Genomic DNA, 16,362 nt, shown 5'->3' with positions numbered 1-16,362 from the left:
CCGTTAGGGGTCGCCACAGCAGATCATCCGTTATGATCTGCATACTGATTTGGCACAGGTTTTACGCCGGATGCCCTTCCTGACGCAACCCTGGTCGTCTCTTACGACACAGGGAATAAGGATTGGGTTTCACCATGATTCCGGGCTGCCCTACACCCTCTCATAGCGCGGCCCAGCGCAGAGTACCCGTCCTCAAGCGATCCTCCAACCCAAGCCTCCGAGTGGTCTGATTACAGGCGCACGCCACTACGCACGGTTATATATATATATATATATATATATATATATATATATATATATATATATATATATATATATATATATGTATATATATATATATATATATATGTATGTATATATATATGTATATATATATATATATATATGTATGTATATATATATGTATATATATATATATATATATATATATATATATATATATATATATATATATATATATATATATATATATATATTGAATAGCATCTATGCAACTCACAGCATCTACATTTAAGTAGTCTTCCTTTCCCAACTGCCCAAGATGTGATGAAGGTGGTCAAATGAAAGAAAAAAAAAGGGATAATCAAAATAAAAACTTATTACTCACAAATTACTTTCTCTAATACCCACTCAAGACAGTATCCACTTACAGCCAAAGCCCAAGAAGAGGCAGAACAAGACGGGGTAAAAGAATCCCAGGCAGATGGTGATGACGTACTCATGCACGATGGCTGACAGCATGAAAACTGACAGCATGGCTGCAGTACGAAAACGTCCACGGAACAGCTGCAACACATGAGAATAAGAGGATAGTTTAGTACAGGTATGGGAGCATGCGCTGGAGCAGTGCATTGCCACATCCATTTTTCAACGGTACTCCAGGGGCCTCCATCCTCCAGACAGATGCCTGGCCCATTCCCATCTCCTTTAAATGCCAATCAACCTGCTGCAACGACGAGGCACATGGTCGGCCCATTGGCCTCCTCCACTCACGAGGCTTCCTTGTCGAGAGAATCTGGTGAGCAGGATCAGCGTCAGGAAAACGAGCCACATGTCCATACAGCTGCTGCTGACGCTCAAGGACCATACACGTAACAAAGCTCATCTGAGTCTCTCTCAGCAAATGCTCGTGAGACACAAAGTCTGACCAGCGATAGCCAAGGATTCTCAGAGAAGACCTGGTACCAAAGGAGTTAAGTATTTGTCTCAGATCCTTGGTCAGAGTCTAAGTGTTAAATCTGCAGAGCAAGACTGGAAGCACCAAGGACAAAGACTCGGACATTTGTCCTCCTGCGCAGGTACTGACAGCACCACAACACATGGTCCAGTGAATCCATGACCCCCCAGGCTTGACCAAAATGTCTATCAATCTTTACCTCACAACATGCAGAGACATCACTTTCAAGGTAAATTAATCACTCAACATCCTCACCACAAACTGCAACAGATAAGACAGCAGCATCCAATATGTCAAGAAAAGCCTGGATCTTAGTCTTGACCCAGGAGACTCTAAATCCCAGTGGCACAGACTCCTCATTCAACACCTTGAGGGCCCCCATAAGGATGTTCAACCTCTGCAAAGATGACTAAGAGGACCACAACTACCACCACCATTGGGACTGCACTCTGTACAGAATGTCAGTGCTGCTGAAGCAGTCTCCTAGTCTATTGGGCACAATCCTGGACAGGTCGCCACTCCGACACAAGATCGTCAAATGGCTCAATCATCCCAGCAAGCTGTTACTCATTTTGCCAACCTCGGAAGGATGACAGGCTGAATCAACCCCACCAGGTATAGAATCAACCCCACCAGGTATAAATTCAACAGTCAAGCAGGATTTGAACTCGGGACCCTCGGATTCCAAGCCCACCACCCAAAACATCAAGCCAACAGCAGGCATACTAAGAGGACACCAAGTCCTTTATGTATAAATTTGCATATAAGGCTCAATAAAAATTATTGTACTGCAATGAACATGCTAGAAAGAGCAATTATAGGTTGAAAACCCTCACCAGGACTTGTTTTGTGTGTTTTTTTTGTGCTGGTGTTTTTCGTAATTAATAATTCCAAAATGTAATTAGTAAGTAATTAATAGGCATACTCACGTTATAATTGTACATTTTTATTCGACATGCTTATGTTCCAAGTGTACGTAGTTACACTGCGCTCGCAAAGCGAAAAGCAAGGTTAGGCATTTGGTTGCGTATATGTGGCATGCATGCATTTAAAAAATTCATTTTCTCAGCAACCGTTGGTCCTGTGGGCATTAAATTTTACCATAAGAGTGCATCCGCCAAAATATTTTTTTATTTCATCAGTATGATGTCATAGGTCATGTGGTATGGCCGCCATCTTGGAAAAAGTTAAAAAAAAAAAACTTTAATTATGACGTCATAATTCGACAAGTACAATGTGCCTGGTGTTGGCGCAGTGGTTAGGGCAGCGGCTTGGGATCCAAAAGGTCCTGAGTTCAAGCCCCGTTGGGCCAATGAATTAATACACCAGGGGGTTGACTCAGCCTGTCATCCTTCCGAGGTCGGCGAAATGAGTACCACATTACTGGTCCCGGTTAGAATAGGTGTACCATATCCCTGTGTGTCGTAAGAGGCGACCAGGGTTGGCGTCAGGAAGGGCATCCGGCCAGAAAACATTGCCTCAAGAAAAAGCCCAACCCCTGCACAGCAGGGAAAAATGGCTGTAAAATCGTTTTTTTTTGTTTTTCTTTTTTAATGAGACATACAGTAATTATGAACTGAAAAATGAAAAACCTCGCTTCACCTGCACCTTAGCTTCAAAATCCCTTTACACTTTCTCAATACATTCTCCATTTCTCCTTCATTTTCTCAAATATCCTCTCTCCCAACTTTCCATTTTCTCAATTTTGTTTTTTCCTCAAGTGTACCCACTCTCTTTGATCATCCATAAGCAGACAACCAAAAGTGTGTGCGCAAATAACAACTTACCCAGCGGAAGTCTCTGTAAGCGTAGTAATATAGCCAGTCGTGCACGACGACATTCCATGAACGGTAGTAGTTTGCAAACGAAGTGGAGTTCCACCAGTCCTTGAAGAAAAGGGGGAGGTGGGTGGCAAATGGGAGGTACATCGAGTTGAATTCAGTCGAGATCATCAGTATGTTATTCTTCAACGACTCTACATACCAACTCATAAAAAGACATCACAGAAACTTCTGATCAAGACCATCAACTGGGATCAACATGTATATATCAGCGCACCCTCCTCAAAAGACCCCTTTATGCATAAAACCATTTTTAAAAATTCAATTCCATGCTCTTTTAGGTCGAGGAATCATATGCACAGCACATAGTTTTTTTTTGTAAATATCAGGGTATTAGACAAAAATGTGGGATAAGAATGACCAATACCCAAGAAGTCTGAAAAATCTTTTGGGGGGAATGAGAGGGAGAGGGGTCAGGTCAGGTCAGGTCAGGTATGGGAGCATGTGCCAGAACAGCGCGTCGCTGCGTCCACTTTCCGCCGGTACTCCAGGGGCCTCCGTCTGGCCATCCCCCAGGCAGATGCCTGGCCCATCCCAATCTCCTTGAGATGCCGATCAACCTGCTGCAACCACGAGGAATGTGGTCGGCCCACTGGCCTCCTCCACTCATGAGACTCCCTCGCTGAGAGAATCTGGTGAGCAGGATCAGCGTCAGGAAAACGAGCCACATGTCCATACAGCCGCAACTGACGCTCACGGACTATGCAGGTAACAAATCTCATCCGAGTCTCTCTCAGCAACCGCTCGTTGGACACAAAATCCGACCAGCGATAGCCAAGGATTCTCCGAAGACACCTGGTACCAAAGGAATTAAGTCTCCGTCTCAGATCCTTGGTCAGAGTCCAAGTCTCGCACCCATAGAGCAAGACTGGAAGTACCAAGGACCTGAAGACTCGGACTTTCGTCCTCCCGCACAGGTACCGGCAGCGCCACACCCCATGATCCAGTGAATCCATGACTCCCCAGGCCCGACCCAGACGTCTATTGACCTCTGACTCACAGCCAGCAGAGACATGAATATCACTGCCAAGGTAAGTGAATCTCTCCACCACCTCAACATCCTCACCACAAACAGACACAGACAGGACAGCAGCATCCAAGATGTCACCGAAAGCCTGGATCTTAGTTTTGACCCAAGAAACCCATAATCCCAGCAGCTCCGACACCTCATTCAGCACCTCGTGGGCCCCCAAAAGGATGTCTAAAGTCTCCGCAAAGATGACTGCATCATCTGCAAAATCAAGGTCCGAGATCTTGACATTCCCAAACGATGCACCGCAACTTGATCTCTCTGACATCCTCCCTAAAATCCAGTCCATACAAGTGCTGAAAAGTGTGGGGGCAAGTACACACCCCTGACGAACTCCAGTAACAACTGGAAATAAGTCAGAGATGGTACCACCACACTTCACAGCACTCTCAGTACCAGAGTAGAGTTCAGACATCAGATCGATCAGTTTTGGTGGCACCCCACGAAGACCAAGAATCCTCCAGAGGACATCCCGATTCACTGAATCGAACGCTTTACAGAGATCAACATAGGCTGCAAGCAGCCCCTGCCGAAACTCTCGCCTGCGTTCGGTGAGGACACGAAGGGCAAGGATACAGTCAATCGTTGACCTCTTTGGTGTAAAGCCTGACTGCTCTGGACGCTGGTGCTCAAGCAGATGGTGGCGAACCCTATCAAGAATTATCCGAGCAAAGACCTTGCCCAGCACTGAGAGCAGCGTCACCCCTCGGTAGTTGTTGCAGTCTTGGCGATCATCCTTCCCTTTCCAGAGAGGGACAACCAGGCCCCTCTTCCAGTCAGTTAGGATGATGCCTGTGTTCCAGGCAGAGCACAAAACTGCATGCAACGACACGAGTGCAGCATTTCCACCAGCCTTGAGAAGTTCAGCATGGATGCCACAGATCCCTGGAGCTTTGCCACGTTTCAACTGGTTCACCGCAGCCCGTGTTTCCACAAGCGAAGGTGGACCACAGTTGATTCGAGGGTCAGCAACAGGGATTGTAACACCCTTGACGTCCAACTCGACAGCTGGGGGATCAGCCTGGTACAACCGCTCAAAGTAACTGGCCCAGCGGGCCTTCACTTCAGACTCCTCTGTCAAGAGCCTACCACTCTCTGCTCGAACTGCAGTGCTCCGAGGGATGGGCTTGGATGAACGTAATGCGCGAATTCCCCTGTAAGCGGGACGAGAATCACCTGTCCACAGGTGATGCTCTACCCCCCTCACAGATTCCTCGCACATAGGCCTCCTTGTCCACCCTCAGTGCACGTACAGTTTTTCGCCTCAGCTCCCCGAACAGCTCAGCTCTGCCATTCAGCCTGGCCCTACGACTCTGGTCAATGGTATCCAGTGTCCCTTGAGAGACAAAATTCTTCTTTGCCCTGTGGTGAGCTCCAAGACATCCACCGGCAACATCAAGGACGGTGGTCTTGAAGGTGCTCCACAACTCTTCAGGACCCCCCAAAGCACCCAGACCCCCCCAAGTGTCCACTCAGCCTGTTTGCAAACTCCTCAGCTACTCTCTCATCCCTGAGCTTGGCAACATCCAGCCAAGGCTGGGATGGTACCATTCTCCAGGATTTAAGGTGCAGCTTTAGAGTTGCTACAACAAGCCTGTGGTCAGTATTGAGGAACTGAGCACTCCGGTAGACCCTGCAGTTCTGGATCATCCTCCAACGACCGTCAATGAGGACATGGTCAATCTCCTTTGCCACACAGCCAGCGTTGGAATACCAAGTCCAGCGATGAGCTTGTGGGCGCTGAAACCATGAACCAGCCACTCTAAGTCCATGACTTCTTGCAAAGTCAAGGAACTTAGTGCTATTCTGGTTCATAGTTCCTGACCCATGGGGACCAACACACACCTCATAACCATCCCTATCAGTTCCAGTCGATGCATTGAAATCCCCCAAGACTAGAAGTGTATCTCGTCTGGGGCACTGATCAACCACAGACTCGAGCGTGGCGTAGAATGCATCCTTCACGGTGAGATCACTCGCCTCAGTCGGAGCATAAACAGAGATCAGGGAAATGACACCTAAGGAGTGACGAATCCTTAATCTCATAATACGCTCGTTGACCGTTGTTACCTCAATTATCATTGGGGTCAGCTTATTGGACACAGCTACAGCAACTCCTTGGGTATGGTAACCATCAGAGCGACCAGACCAATAGTAGGTGTAACCACCCACCATTATCTCGCCGCAATCCGGTCTCCGAACCTCACAGAGAGCTGCAATCCCGATGTCCAAATGCTTGAGCTCAGATGATAACAGAGACAGGTGATCATCCTCTCTTAGGGATAGGACATTCCAGGCACCCACCCGAAGGGACCGCCTCAGGTTAACCCAAGGAGACCGCCGTTTGGTGGACGACACCTCAGCACCACTCCGACACACTCTCCCGCAATCTGACCCAGGGATGTTACCCCGTGGTTTCCCTCTTATCATCAAAGATTGGGGGTCCCGAAGGCTTTGCCCCAATCCCGTCATCCGGTGAGCTGCCCTGCGAAGGGAAGCTGCACAGGAGGTACTCCCACGGAGTGGGTTTTCAGATTTTTTTGCGTTTTGCGGAATGAAGGGTTTTATGGTGGCCGGAGTGCAAATCCTGCCACCAACCTCCTTATAAGAAGTAACCCAACTGCAGGAGGACGTCTGCCGACACAGTTTGGCACTAGATATGGATGGCCGTTGGCTCACAAGGAGCTCCTCCGCCTCCTTGTCTGAAATGGGGAGGGGTCTGAGGGAGTTAAGTTGGTGGGAGTGATAAAGGGAGAACAATCACTCCTGCTAAAGCTTTCTGGTTAACAAACAAGTCATGTTGATTTTGATGAAAGTTCGACGGAAATGAAAATCGAGTGAAGAATATAAGCCGAGCACTTCTTCCTCCGATTCAGTGTCATTTATCAAAATTTGCTTCATCATCAACCCGAATCAAAATCATATTGATCGTGCACCCCAACTTGCCAATTCACGGCACGTGTGTCCATTCATTGCATAAATTATTTGAGTTATTTGATAAAACAACAAAAAAAGCCAAGTCTCTGCAGAAAATCCCCTCTTGATGGAAAATCATCACTGGTGTAAACCTGGTGTTGGCTGCCTCAAGATCTTAGGGTTTTGAGTTTGAGCATGTGATTCCATTAAATAACACAAGGTGGGTTGACTCAGCCTGTCATCCTTCCAAGGTCAGCAAAATGGGTACCAGCTTAATAGAAATGGGGCACCTGCATCAATGGCACAGCAGCACTCCCAACAATGATGCAACCAGGAGCTATGTGCTGCATACAAAATAATAATCACCGGTGTAATTTCAATTCCCCCCCCCCCCTTTTTTGCAATTTTCAAGACCAAGAGGCCTCTATCCAATAAAAGAGAAATACTCATCATGGTTTGTACCTTTCCCTATCTATAGCTTAAACCGTTTTGAAATGGGATGGAGGAGGATCACAACTTCAAAAGGAATGGAGGCCACAAGACCATGACTGACTAATTTGGTCTTGGTCTGTGTCTAGCGGAATGATCGAGTAGGTATAATACGAACACATATACAACAAGGTGCTTCCACATTGAGAGGACCAAACTCAATGGATGAAAATTCAAGTCTGCCTAATACCGAATTTGACAAAGGCAAATATTTGTTCTGAGCAACATAAACAAAGAATTGCCTTGCCACATGCCTGCATAAATATTGATGATGGTGACGGAAAATGCAAACAGGAAGTGTTTTTTTTTTTTTGCATATTAAATGTAACTAGACGACCTGTGAACCCGTTGGGTTCCCGTTTTGACAGCGGTTGATGAAAAAAATCATTTCAAGAAAAAAAAAAGATAACTCCAGTGAACGATACCGCTGAGGTTGTTTGCATTGATCAAATTCTCCCGAAGAATACTTGACTGAATTGGGAATTGATTTTTTTAATAATTTTTCGTTATAGAATCCCTACATTCATACCTGTATTTCTTCATAATAATTGTCATTATGAAACGCATCTCTTCATAAAAGAACTAAGTAAGACTCCTGGAAAGATAACAGCAATTCCTAATACAGATCAAAATTACATATAATTTACAAAACAGATTTATACTCGTGAAATGGGTGTAAATACAAATATTAGATTTCTTGACTCCTATAAATTTATGACAAGCCCTCTAAGTTATTTGGTTTCAAACATCTCTTTTCCTATACTTTCGAGTCAATTTAGGACTGAAGCAGACTTGGGTAAAGACATTTTCTTCTTACGAAAAAGGGCATTTATCCATATGATAATATGGATTCCTTCAAGAGATTTAAAGAAACAAAAGACTCCCTCCTCAAAAGGATTTCTATAACAAGTTAGGAAGATGTCATATTATGGGTGAAGAATATGAAAGAGCAAAACAAGTTTGGAAAGAGTTTGAGATCAAGAATATGGATGAATATCATGGCCTTTACTTTAGAACTGATGTTTTATTACTCACTCATGTGTTTGAGAAATTTAGAGAAGTTTGTTATAATAAAGATTCCGATGGACTTGATCCTGTCCTTTATTATACATCTCCTGGACTAGCCTGGAGCACTATGTTAAAAATGACTAAACAACCCCTTGAACTTCTAATCTAAGTGATGTAGATATGCTCTTGATGAATGAGAAGGCTAAAAGAGGAGGAATTTCACAAGTTTGTTCAAAGAGATCTGCAAAGGCAAATAATAAATATCTTCCAGACTTCTCACCTGATAAGCCCACATCTTACTTCATGTACTTTGATGCTAATAACTTGCATGGCTCGGCAATGTCTGAATTTCAACCCTATGATAATTTTAGATGGGTGAAAGAATACTTTATTTGTCAGGTCAGGTTCGATCTGTGACCTGCTACAGGTACCATGTAAACCTGTACTAACCTGTTCCATGGTCGGGTTGTCGGCGACTAAACCGTCTCCCCCACCAGGTTTTCTGGTGAGGAGGGTGTTTGGATATGGACACCCAGCAGGATTAAAAACAAAACCTGTCAAAGGGCGGAGGAGCTCCTTGTGAGCCAACGGCCATCCATATCTAGTGCCCAACTGTGTCTGCGGACGTCCTCCTGCAGTTGGGTTACTTCTTATTAGGAGGTTGGTGGCAGGATTTGCACTCCAGCCACCGTAAAACGCTTCATTCCGCAAAACGCAAAAACGCAAAAAAATCTGAAAACCCACTCCGTGGGAGTACCTCCTGTGCAGCTTCCCTTCGCAGGGCAGCTCACCGGATGATGGGATTGGGGCAAAGCCTTCGGGACCCCCAATCTTTGATAGGAGGGAAACCACGGGGTAACATCCCTGGGTCAGATTGCGGGAGAGTGGGTCGGAGTGGTGCTGAGGTGTCGTCCACCAGACGGCGGTCTCCTTGGGTTAACCTGAGGCGGTCCCTTCGGGTGGGTGCCTGGAATGTCCTATCCCTAAGAGAGGATGATCACCTGTCTCTGTTATCATCTGAGCTCAAGCGTTTGGACATCGGGATTGCAGCTCTCTCTGAGGTTCGGAGACCGGATTGCGGCGAGATAATGGTGGGTGGTTACACCTACTATTGGTCTGGTCGCTCTGATGGTTACCATACCCAAGGAGTTGCTGTAGCTGTGTCCAATAAGCTGACCCCAATGATAATTGAGGTAACACCGGTCAACGAGCGTATTATGAGATTAAGGATTCGTCACTCCTTAGGTGTCATTTCCCTGGTCTCTATTTATGCTCCGACTGAGGCGAGTGATCTTACCGTGAAGGACACATTCTACGCCACACTCGAGTCTGTGGTTGATCAGTGCCCCAGACGAGATACACTTCTAGTCTTGGGGGATTTCAATGCATCGACTGGAACTGATAGGGATGGTTATGAGGTGTGTGTTGGTCCCCATGGGTCAGGAACTATGAACCAGAATAGCACTAAGTTCCTTGACTTTGCAAGAAGTCATGGACTTAGGGTGGCTGGTTCATGGTTTCAGCGCCCGCAAGCTCATCGCTGGACTTGGTATTCCAACGCTGGCGGTGTGGCAAAGGAGATTGACCATGTCCTCATTGACGGTCGTTGGAGGATGATCCAGAACTGCAGGGTCTACCGGAGTGCTCAGTTCCTCAATACTGACCACAGGCTTGTTGTAGCAACTCTAAAGCTGCACCTTAAATCCTGGAGAATGGAACCATCCCAGCCTAGGCTGGATGTTGCCAAGCTCAGGGATGAGAGAGTAGCTGAGGAGTTTGCGAACAGGCTGAGTGGACATTTGGGGGGTCTGGGTGCTTTGGGGGGTCCTGAAGAGTTGTGGAGCACCTTCAAGACCACCGTCCTTGATGTTGCCGGTGGATGCCTTGGAGTTCACCGCAGGGCAAAGAAGAATTTTGTCTCTCAAGGGACACTGGATACCATTGACCAGAGTCGCAGGGCCAGGCTGAATGGCAGAGCTGAGCTGTTCAGGGAGCTGAGGCGTAAAACTGTACGTGCACTGAGGGTGGACAAGGAGGCCTATGTGCGAGGAATCTGTGAGGGGGTAGAGCATCACCTGTGGACAGGTGATTCTCGTCCCGCTTACAGGGGAATTCGCGCATTACGTTCATCCAAGCCCATCCCTCGGAGCACTGCAGTTCGAGCAGAGAGTGGTAGGCTCTTGACAGAGGAGTCTGAAGTGAAGGCCCGCTGGGCCGGTTACTTTGAGCGGTTGTACCAGGCTGATCCCCCAGCTGTCGAGTTGGACGTCAAGGGTGTGACAATCCCTGTTGCTGACCCTCGAATCAACTGTGGTCCACCATCGCTTGTGGAAACACGGGCTGCGGTGAACCAGTTGAAACGGGGCAAAGCTCCAGGGATCTGTGGCATCCATGCCGAACTTCTCAAGGCTGGTGGAAATGCTGCACTCGCGTCGTTGCATGCAGTTTTGTGCTCTGCCTGGAACACAGGCATCATCCCAACTGACTGGAAGAGGGGCCTCGTTGTCCCTCTCTGGAAAGGGAAGGGTGATCGCCAAGACTGCAACAACTACCGAGGGGTGACGCTGCTCTCAGTGCCGGGCAAGGTCTTTGCTCGGATAATTCTTGATAGGGTTCGCCACAATATGCTTGAGCACCAGCGTCCAGAGCAGTCAGGCTTTACACCAAAGAGGTCAACGATTGACCGTATCCTTGCACTTCGTGTCCTCACCGAACGCAGACGAGAGTTTCGGCAGGGGCTGCTTGCAGCCTATGTTGATCTCTGTAAAGCGTTCGATTCAGTGAATCGGGATGTCCTCTGGAGGATTCTTGGTCTTCGTGGGGTGCCACCAAAACTGATCGATCTGATGTCTGAACTCTACTCTGGTACTGAGAGTGCTGTGAAGTGTGGTGGTACCATCTCTGACTTATTTCCAGTTGTTACTGGAGTTCGTCAGGGATGTGTACTTGCCCCCACACTTTTCAGCACTTGTATGGACTGGATTTTTGGGAGGATGTCGGAGAGATCAAGTTGCGGTGCATCGTTTGGCAATGTCAAGATCTCGGACCTTGATTTTGCAGATGATGCAGTCATCTTTGCGGAGACTTTAGACATCCTCTTGGGGGCCCTCGAGGTGCTGAATGAGGAGTCGGAGCCGTTGGGATTACGGATTTCTTGGGTCAAAACAAAGATCCAGGCTTTCGGTGACATCTTGGATGCTGCTGTCCTGTCTGTGTCTGTTTGTGGTGAGGATGTTGAGGTCGTGGATAGATTCACTTACCTTGGCAGTGATATTCATGTCTCCGCAGGTTGTGAGCCGGAGGTCAATAGACGTCTGGGTCGGGCCTGGGGAGTCATGGATTCACTGGATCATGGGGTGTGGCGCTGCCGGTACCTGTGCGGGAGGATGAAAGTCCGAGTCTTCAGGTCCTTGGTACTTCCAGTCTTGCTCTATGGGTGCGAGACTTGGACTTTGACCAAGGATCTGAGACGGAGACTTAATTCCTTTGGTACCAGGTCTCTTCGGAGAATCCTTGGCTATCGCTGGTCGGATTTTGTGTCCAACGAGCGGTTGCTGAGAGAGACTCGGATGAGATTTGTTACCTGCATAGTCCGTGAGCGTCAGTTGCGGCTGTATGGACATGTGGCTCGTTTTCCTGACGCTGATCCTGCTCACCAGATTCTCTCAGCGAGGGAGTCTCATGAGTGGAGGAGGCCAGTGGGCCGACCACGTGCATCGTGGTTGCAGCAGGTTGACCATCATCTCAAGGAGATGGGGATGGGCCTGGCATCTGCCTGGGGGATGGCCAGACGGAGGCCCCTGGAGTACCGGCGGAAAGTGGACGCAGCGACGCGCTGTTCTGGCACATGCTCCCATACCTGACCTGACCTGAAAGAATACGAGTACAAATATATCTTAGATGATATAATCTCCACAAGTGAAGAAGATTTAGATAAACAGGGTTATGGGTATTATTTTGAAGTATATTTAAACTATCCTAGAAAACTTCATAACAAACATAAAGACCTTTCTTATGGAGCTGAAAAAGAGATCCCCAATTAAGAGCTATTCGGTGGTTATCAACAGCATTTCTTTCGTTCTTCAAATTAGTTGAAATTTATTCCTTCAACTAAATTACGAACAACATTGTTTGATAAAGAGAAGTATGTTTTACATCAAAGAAATCTAGAGAAGCAGGACTACAAGTAAAAAAGGTAATTCAGGCACTAAAGTCTAGTCAAAGTCATTGGTTAGGTAAATATATTGATTATAATATGAGGATGAGAACAAAGGCTAATAATGATTTTGAGAAGGACTTTTACAAATTGATGAATAATTCTGTATTTGGTAAAACAATGGAAATATAAGGCATAGATAAAATGTAAGACTTGCTTGGGAGCAGCAGAGAAGTTGATAAATAAACCAAGCTTTAAAAGAGCAGAAATATTTACAGATAATTTTTGTGTTCATTTGAATAAAGAGAGTATAAAGATGGGTAAACCAATTTATGTGGAAACATCTGTTTTAGATCTTTCAAAGTATTTAATGTACTAGTACGTGCATGCCGGTACGTGCGTGCCCGTACGTGCGAAGCCGTACGTACAAAAAAAGAAAAAAAAAGAAGAATTGTGACATCATAGCACCGTGTCCTGGTCCCTGTAGCTGCTATTTTGTTAAGTATATGTGTATAGTTAGAATCCATCCCCTGTGTCTAATGGGAATTAATTGTACGTGCACTGTAAATTATTTTATAGTTAGGATTTTTACACCACCAACAACAACGACAACAATGCCCATCTTCGCTTCTTCACCACCAACAACTACAGCTACTACTACTACATCCACAACAACGACGCCACCTTCCCGCACTCGACCGGTCGCCATTACGCACGTGTTTTTGGCTGGGGACGTGGGCGTAGCTTTCGTCGTCTCAGGTCGAAGCTCCGCTCCGAGGAGGGGAGAAGAGCGTTTCCTCCAGCCAATGAGCGGAGGGCGAGCACCACACGCACGCCCCAGCCAATCGGGAGGCTGCCCCAAGTCGCTTGACCAGCCAATCCAGAGGCTAGTTGCGTCGGGGGGGGGGGTGAAGAGAAGAGCGGGTGTGCGCGAGGACGTCTGTCTGTTTTTCCCTTGAGCCTGTCCCGAGAGGATCGCCTGCCTGCGAGTCTGTCAGGACGAGAATCGCTTGCCTGTCTCCTCTGCTGGCGCTCGCCGTCTCGTCACGTGCCGTGCCGGAGGAGTGTGCTGGGGCCCGACGCTGTCCTCCGTACCAGGTGCTTGCAGCGGCATCGAGTTGCGGGTTCAAGTCCCGCCGAGCCGGATCGTCAAGGGCCGCACGAGGCGGGAAGGTCCAAGCGAGCTCTGGTCTCCAGCTCACCTTTCCCCGAGCTGGAAACCTTCAATAAAGACCTGATGGGGTCCATTTCTTTGGGTGTGTGTCTGTGTGTGGGCACGTCTTTAAGCAGAATTGTGTAAGTGCTTTATTTTGCTCATTGTACATTATATTCTTTATTCGTGATAACTCTGCTCTGTGTTCCCCTCCCTGATTATTGTTATAAATAAAAATCCCTTTTGTTAAATGTTCCAGCTCGTTTCTGTGTTTCTTTCAGTGGCTTGGCACGCTGTGTATTGAGAGATAGCGAGGGTAAATTGTTCATTTGGTCTGGTGCGGCTCTGGTAACTCCGCTCGGTTACGCCGGATCCGAGTCGTTACCTGCGACTCGGATCGGACGGAGTCGGCCGAGGGTGTGGTTCCCTGGTAGTTAGACTGCGTGGGTATTTAGGTATATTGAAATTAGGCAATTAACCCTACCCCACGTGGTTGACCTATTGGCGATCTTCGGTCCGATAAGGGACCCGTGACCTTTCGGATTTATCTGAAAGGTACGACCTAAATTCTGGGTGTTCGGTGGAGCCGACTCTACTGCTCCCCCTCGCGGTTGTGCTTGCCACCGAGACCCGGCCCCACAACAATATTACACAATGTTACCCTTTAAAGGCATTCCCGCAACAATATGCAGTCAACCCTTCAATATCGTGGATTTGAATATTGTGGGGTGAGGTTTCACCAATAGCTGGCAATCTATTGTATTCCGATTTAGTTATTGCGGGACTTCAAATCGATCAATCGCATTTTTTGAGCTGAGATGAGTCATCGTTTGTGTCTGCGTGGTCGATTATCTCGCGTTAAGAGCCTTTTGTTGTTTCTCACGTACTGTTAATAATGGCGCCCAAACGTAAAACAGACAAAAATAATTGTGCCAAAAGGCAGAGAAAGATTATGACATTGTGCAAAATAAAAATAAAAATAGAGTTGTTAGATAGGTTGGTTGGAGGTGAAAGTGTGGCATCTGTGAGCCATCATCACTGGATAAATGAATCGACTGTGCAGTATATCTGTAAAAATGAGTCAAATATCCGTTCAAGTGTTGCCGCCAGCATTCCACAAAGCACAAAAGTGTCGTTCCAGTTCTGTGATCCTGATATTGAAAAGATGGAAAAAGCCCTTAATGAGTGGATCGAGGACCAAACACAGAAAAAGTGCCTTTGAGTGGACCGGTGATACGGGATAAATCATTGCACATTTACCAATGTTTCCACGAGGGACCCAGGGCCGAAGACTCCAGTTCAACCACAGCTTCCCACAAATTCCACGCCAGCAAGGGCTGGTTTGAGAACTTCAAAAGAAGAATGAGTCTCTATAATGTCAAATTAATTGAGGAAGCAGCATCGGCAGACCATGATGATGTGAATAGAACAACTACCCACTGCAACTCACAAAACGAATCGGGGTGAAGGGATTTATGCCAGAGTCGGTCTTTAACGCCAACAAGACAGGATTATTCTGGAAGAGGATTCCATCTCATGCCTTCCTGTCCAAGCAGGAAAGATCTGCACCATGATTCAAGGTGACTACGAATTCTTACCCTTCTGCTATGTGTCAATGCAGCAGGCGACTTCGTTGTAAAGCCAATGCTGCTCTTCCGATCAGTGGATCCCTCTCCCCATTCCCCACTCTCCACTCGCAAGATAATCATCCCGATTTAAGTCTTGTGGTTTATATTTATGGCAGAGTACGTGATGTTTTACCCTAACTTACGTCACTGTTTTGGAATAAATTAAAAAGGTAAAAGTCTTGTGTTTTGTTTATTTTATACTGCATTTATTTTAGGCTGCCACCCACCTTCCTCTATATTTTCTCAAAACCCAGGAACCTTTTCCCATAGGCCCTTGGTTTTTAACTATTGCGGTTTTAACTATTGAGGCATTTTCCAGGAACGCAACGTCCGCAATATTTACGGGTTTACTGCATATGTAAAAGGTATATAAATAAATGTAGAAAGCTAAAAGGTATGTAAATAAATAAATAAATAAATCAAGGTGGTTTGTCAGTCGCGGTGATGGTAGAGTGTATTTGAATAAATTACTTTTTAATCCAAAGTTATCTGAAGGTAGTGTCGATAGTCAAGTGGATATAAATAAATAATTATTTTCAAAAGCATAAACAATCCTTTCTGTAAAAAAAAATTGGAAATAAGATTGTTTGCCCCATGACTTTTGGCTGCGATCCCAAAATCAATTGATGTATTTCATGCCCAGATGTTGATGTGTACTTGTGCCAAATATGAAAGAAATCCATCCAGTCATTTTTGAGTAGTCTCCAGACAGATGCACAGACTGACAGTACCCAAATATATAAACCCCTAGTACGGTGGTTGGGGGTTCATAAATTAAAGCTTTTCGTGGCCCTTTAGAGTAGCTTAAGAGGCCCTTTTACATAGCAAATCCAAAATCTGTATCCCCTTCCCACCTGAGTAAGTCACAAATTCACATACAACTCGTCACTCACTATCTCTGTCTTGTCACAAATCAACATACTCTCCCCTTTCTATTGTACCCCAAACATGTCATCTCAATTAT

The 16,362-nt window shown here is 46.3% G+C and overlaps 1 protein-coding gene across 6 annotated transcripts in view; it reads right to left on the bottom strand.

Moving 5' to 3' along the window:
- The window catches only part of LOC147022153 (sterol O-acyltransferase 1-like), a 99,140-nt gene that overhangs the window by 17,869 nt on the left and 64,909 nt on the right, over positions 1-16,362 (bottom strand). For 4 of the 6 annotated variants that reach the window (XM_085892794.1, XM_085892795.1, XM_085892796.1 and 1 more), the window contains 2 exons: positions 2,965-3,063; positions 651-786 (listed from right to left, as the gene is read on the bottom strand). In XM_085892794.1, the coding sequence (XP_085748920.1) occupies positions 651-786; positions 2,965-3,063 (235 nt within the window). The remainder of the gene's footprint in view (positions 1-650; positions 787-2,964; positions 3,064-16,362) is intronic. The other 2 variants (XR_015061086.1, XM_085892797.1) reach the window with 1 other exon arrangement.

This window comes from Eptatretus burgeri, chromosome 8, assembly GCF_056783735.1.
Source record: "Eptatretus burgeri isolate ZD-2024b chromosome 8, Ebu_testis_v1, whole genome shotgun sequence".
NCBI lineage: Eukaryota > Metazoa > Chordata > Myxini > Myxiniformes > Myxinidae > Eptatretus > Eptatretus burgeri.
This window is presented reverse-complemented; position numbering and strand designations above follow the sequence as displayed.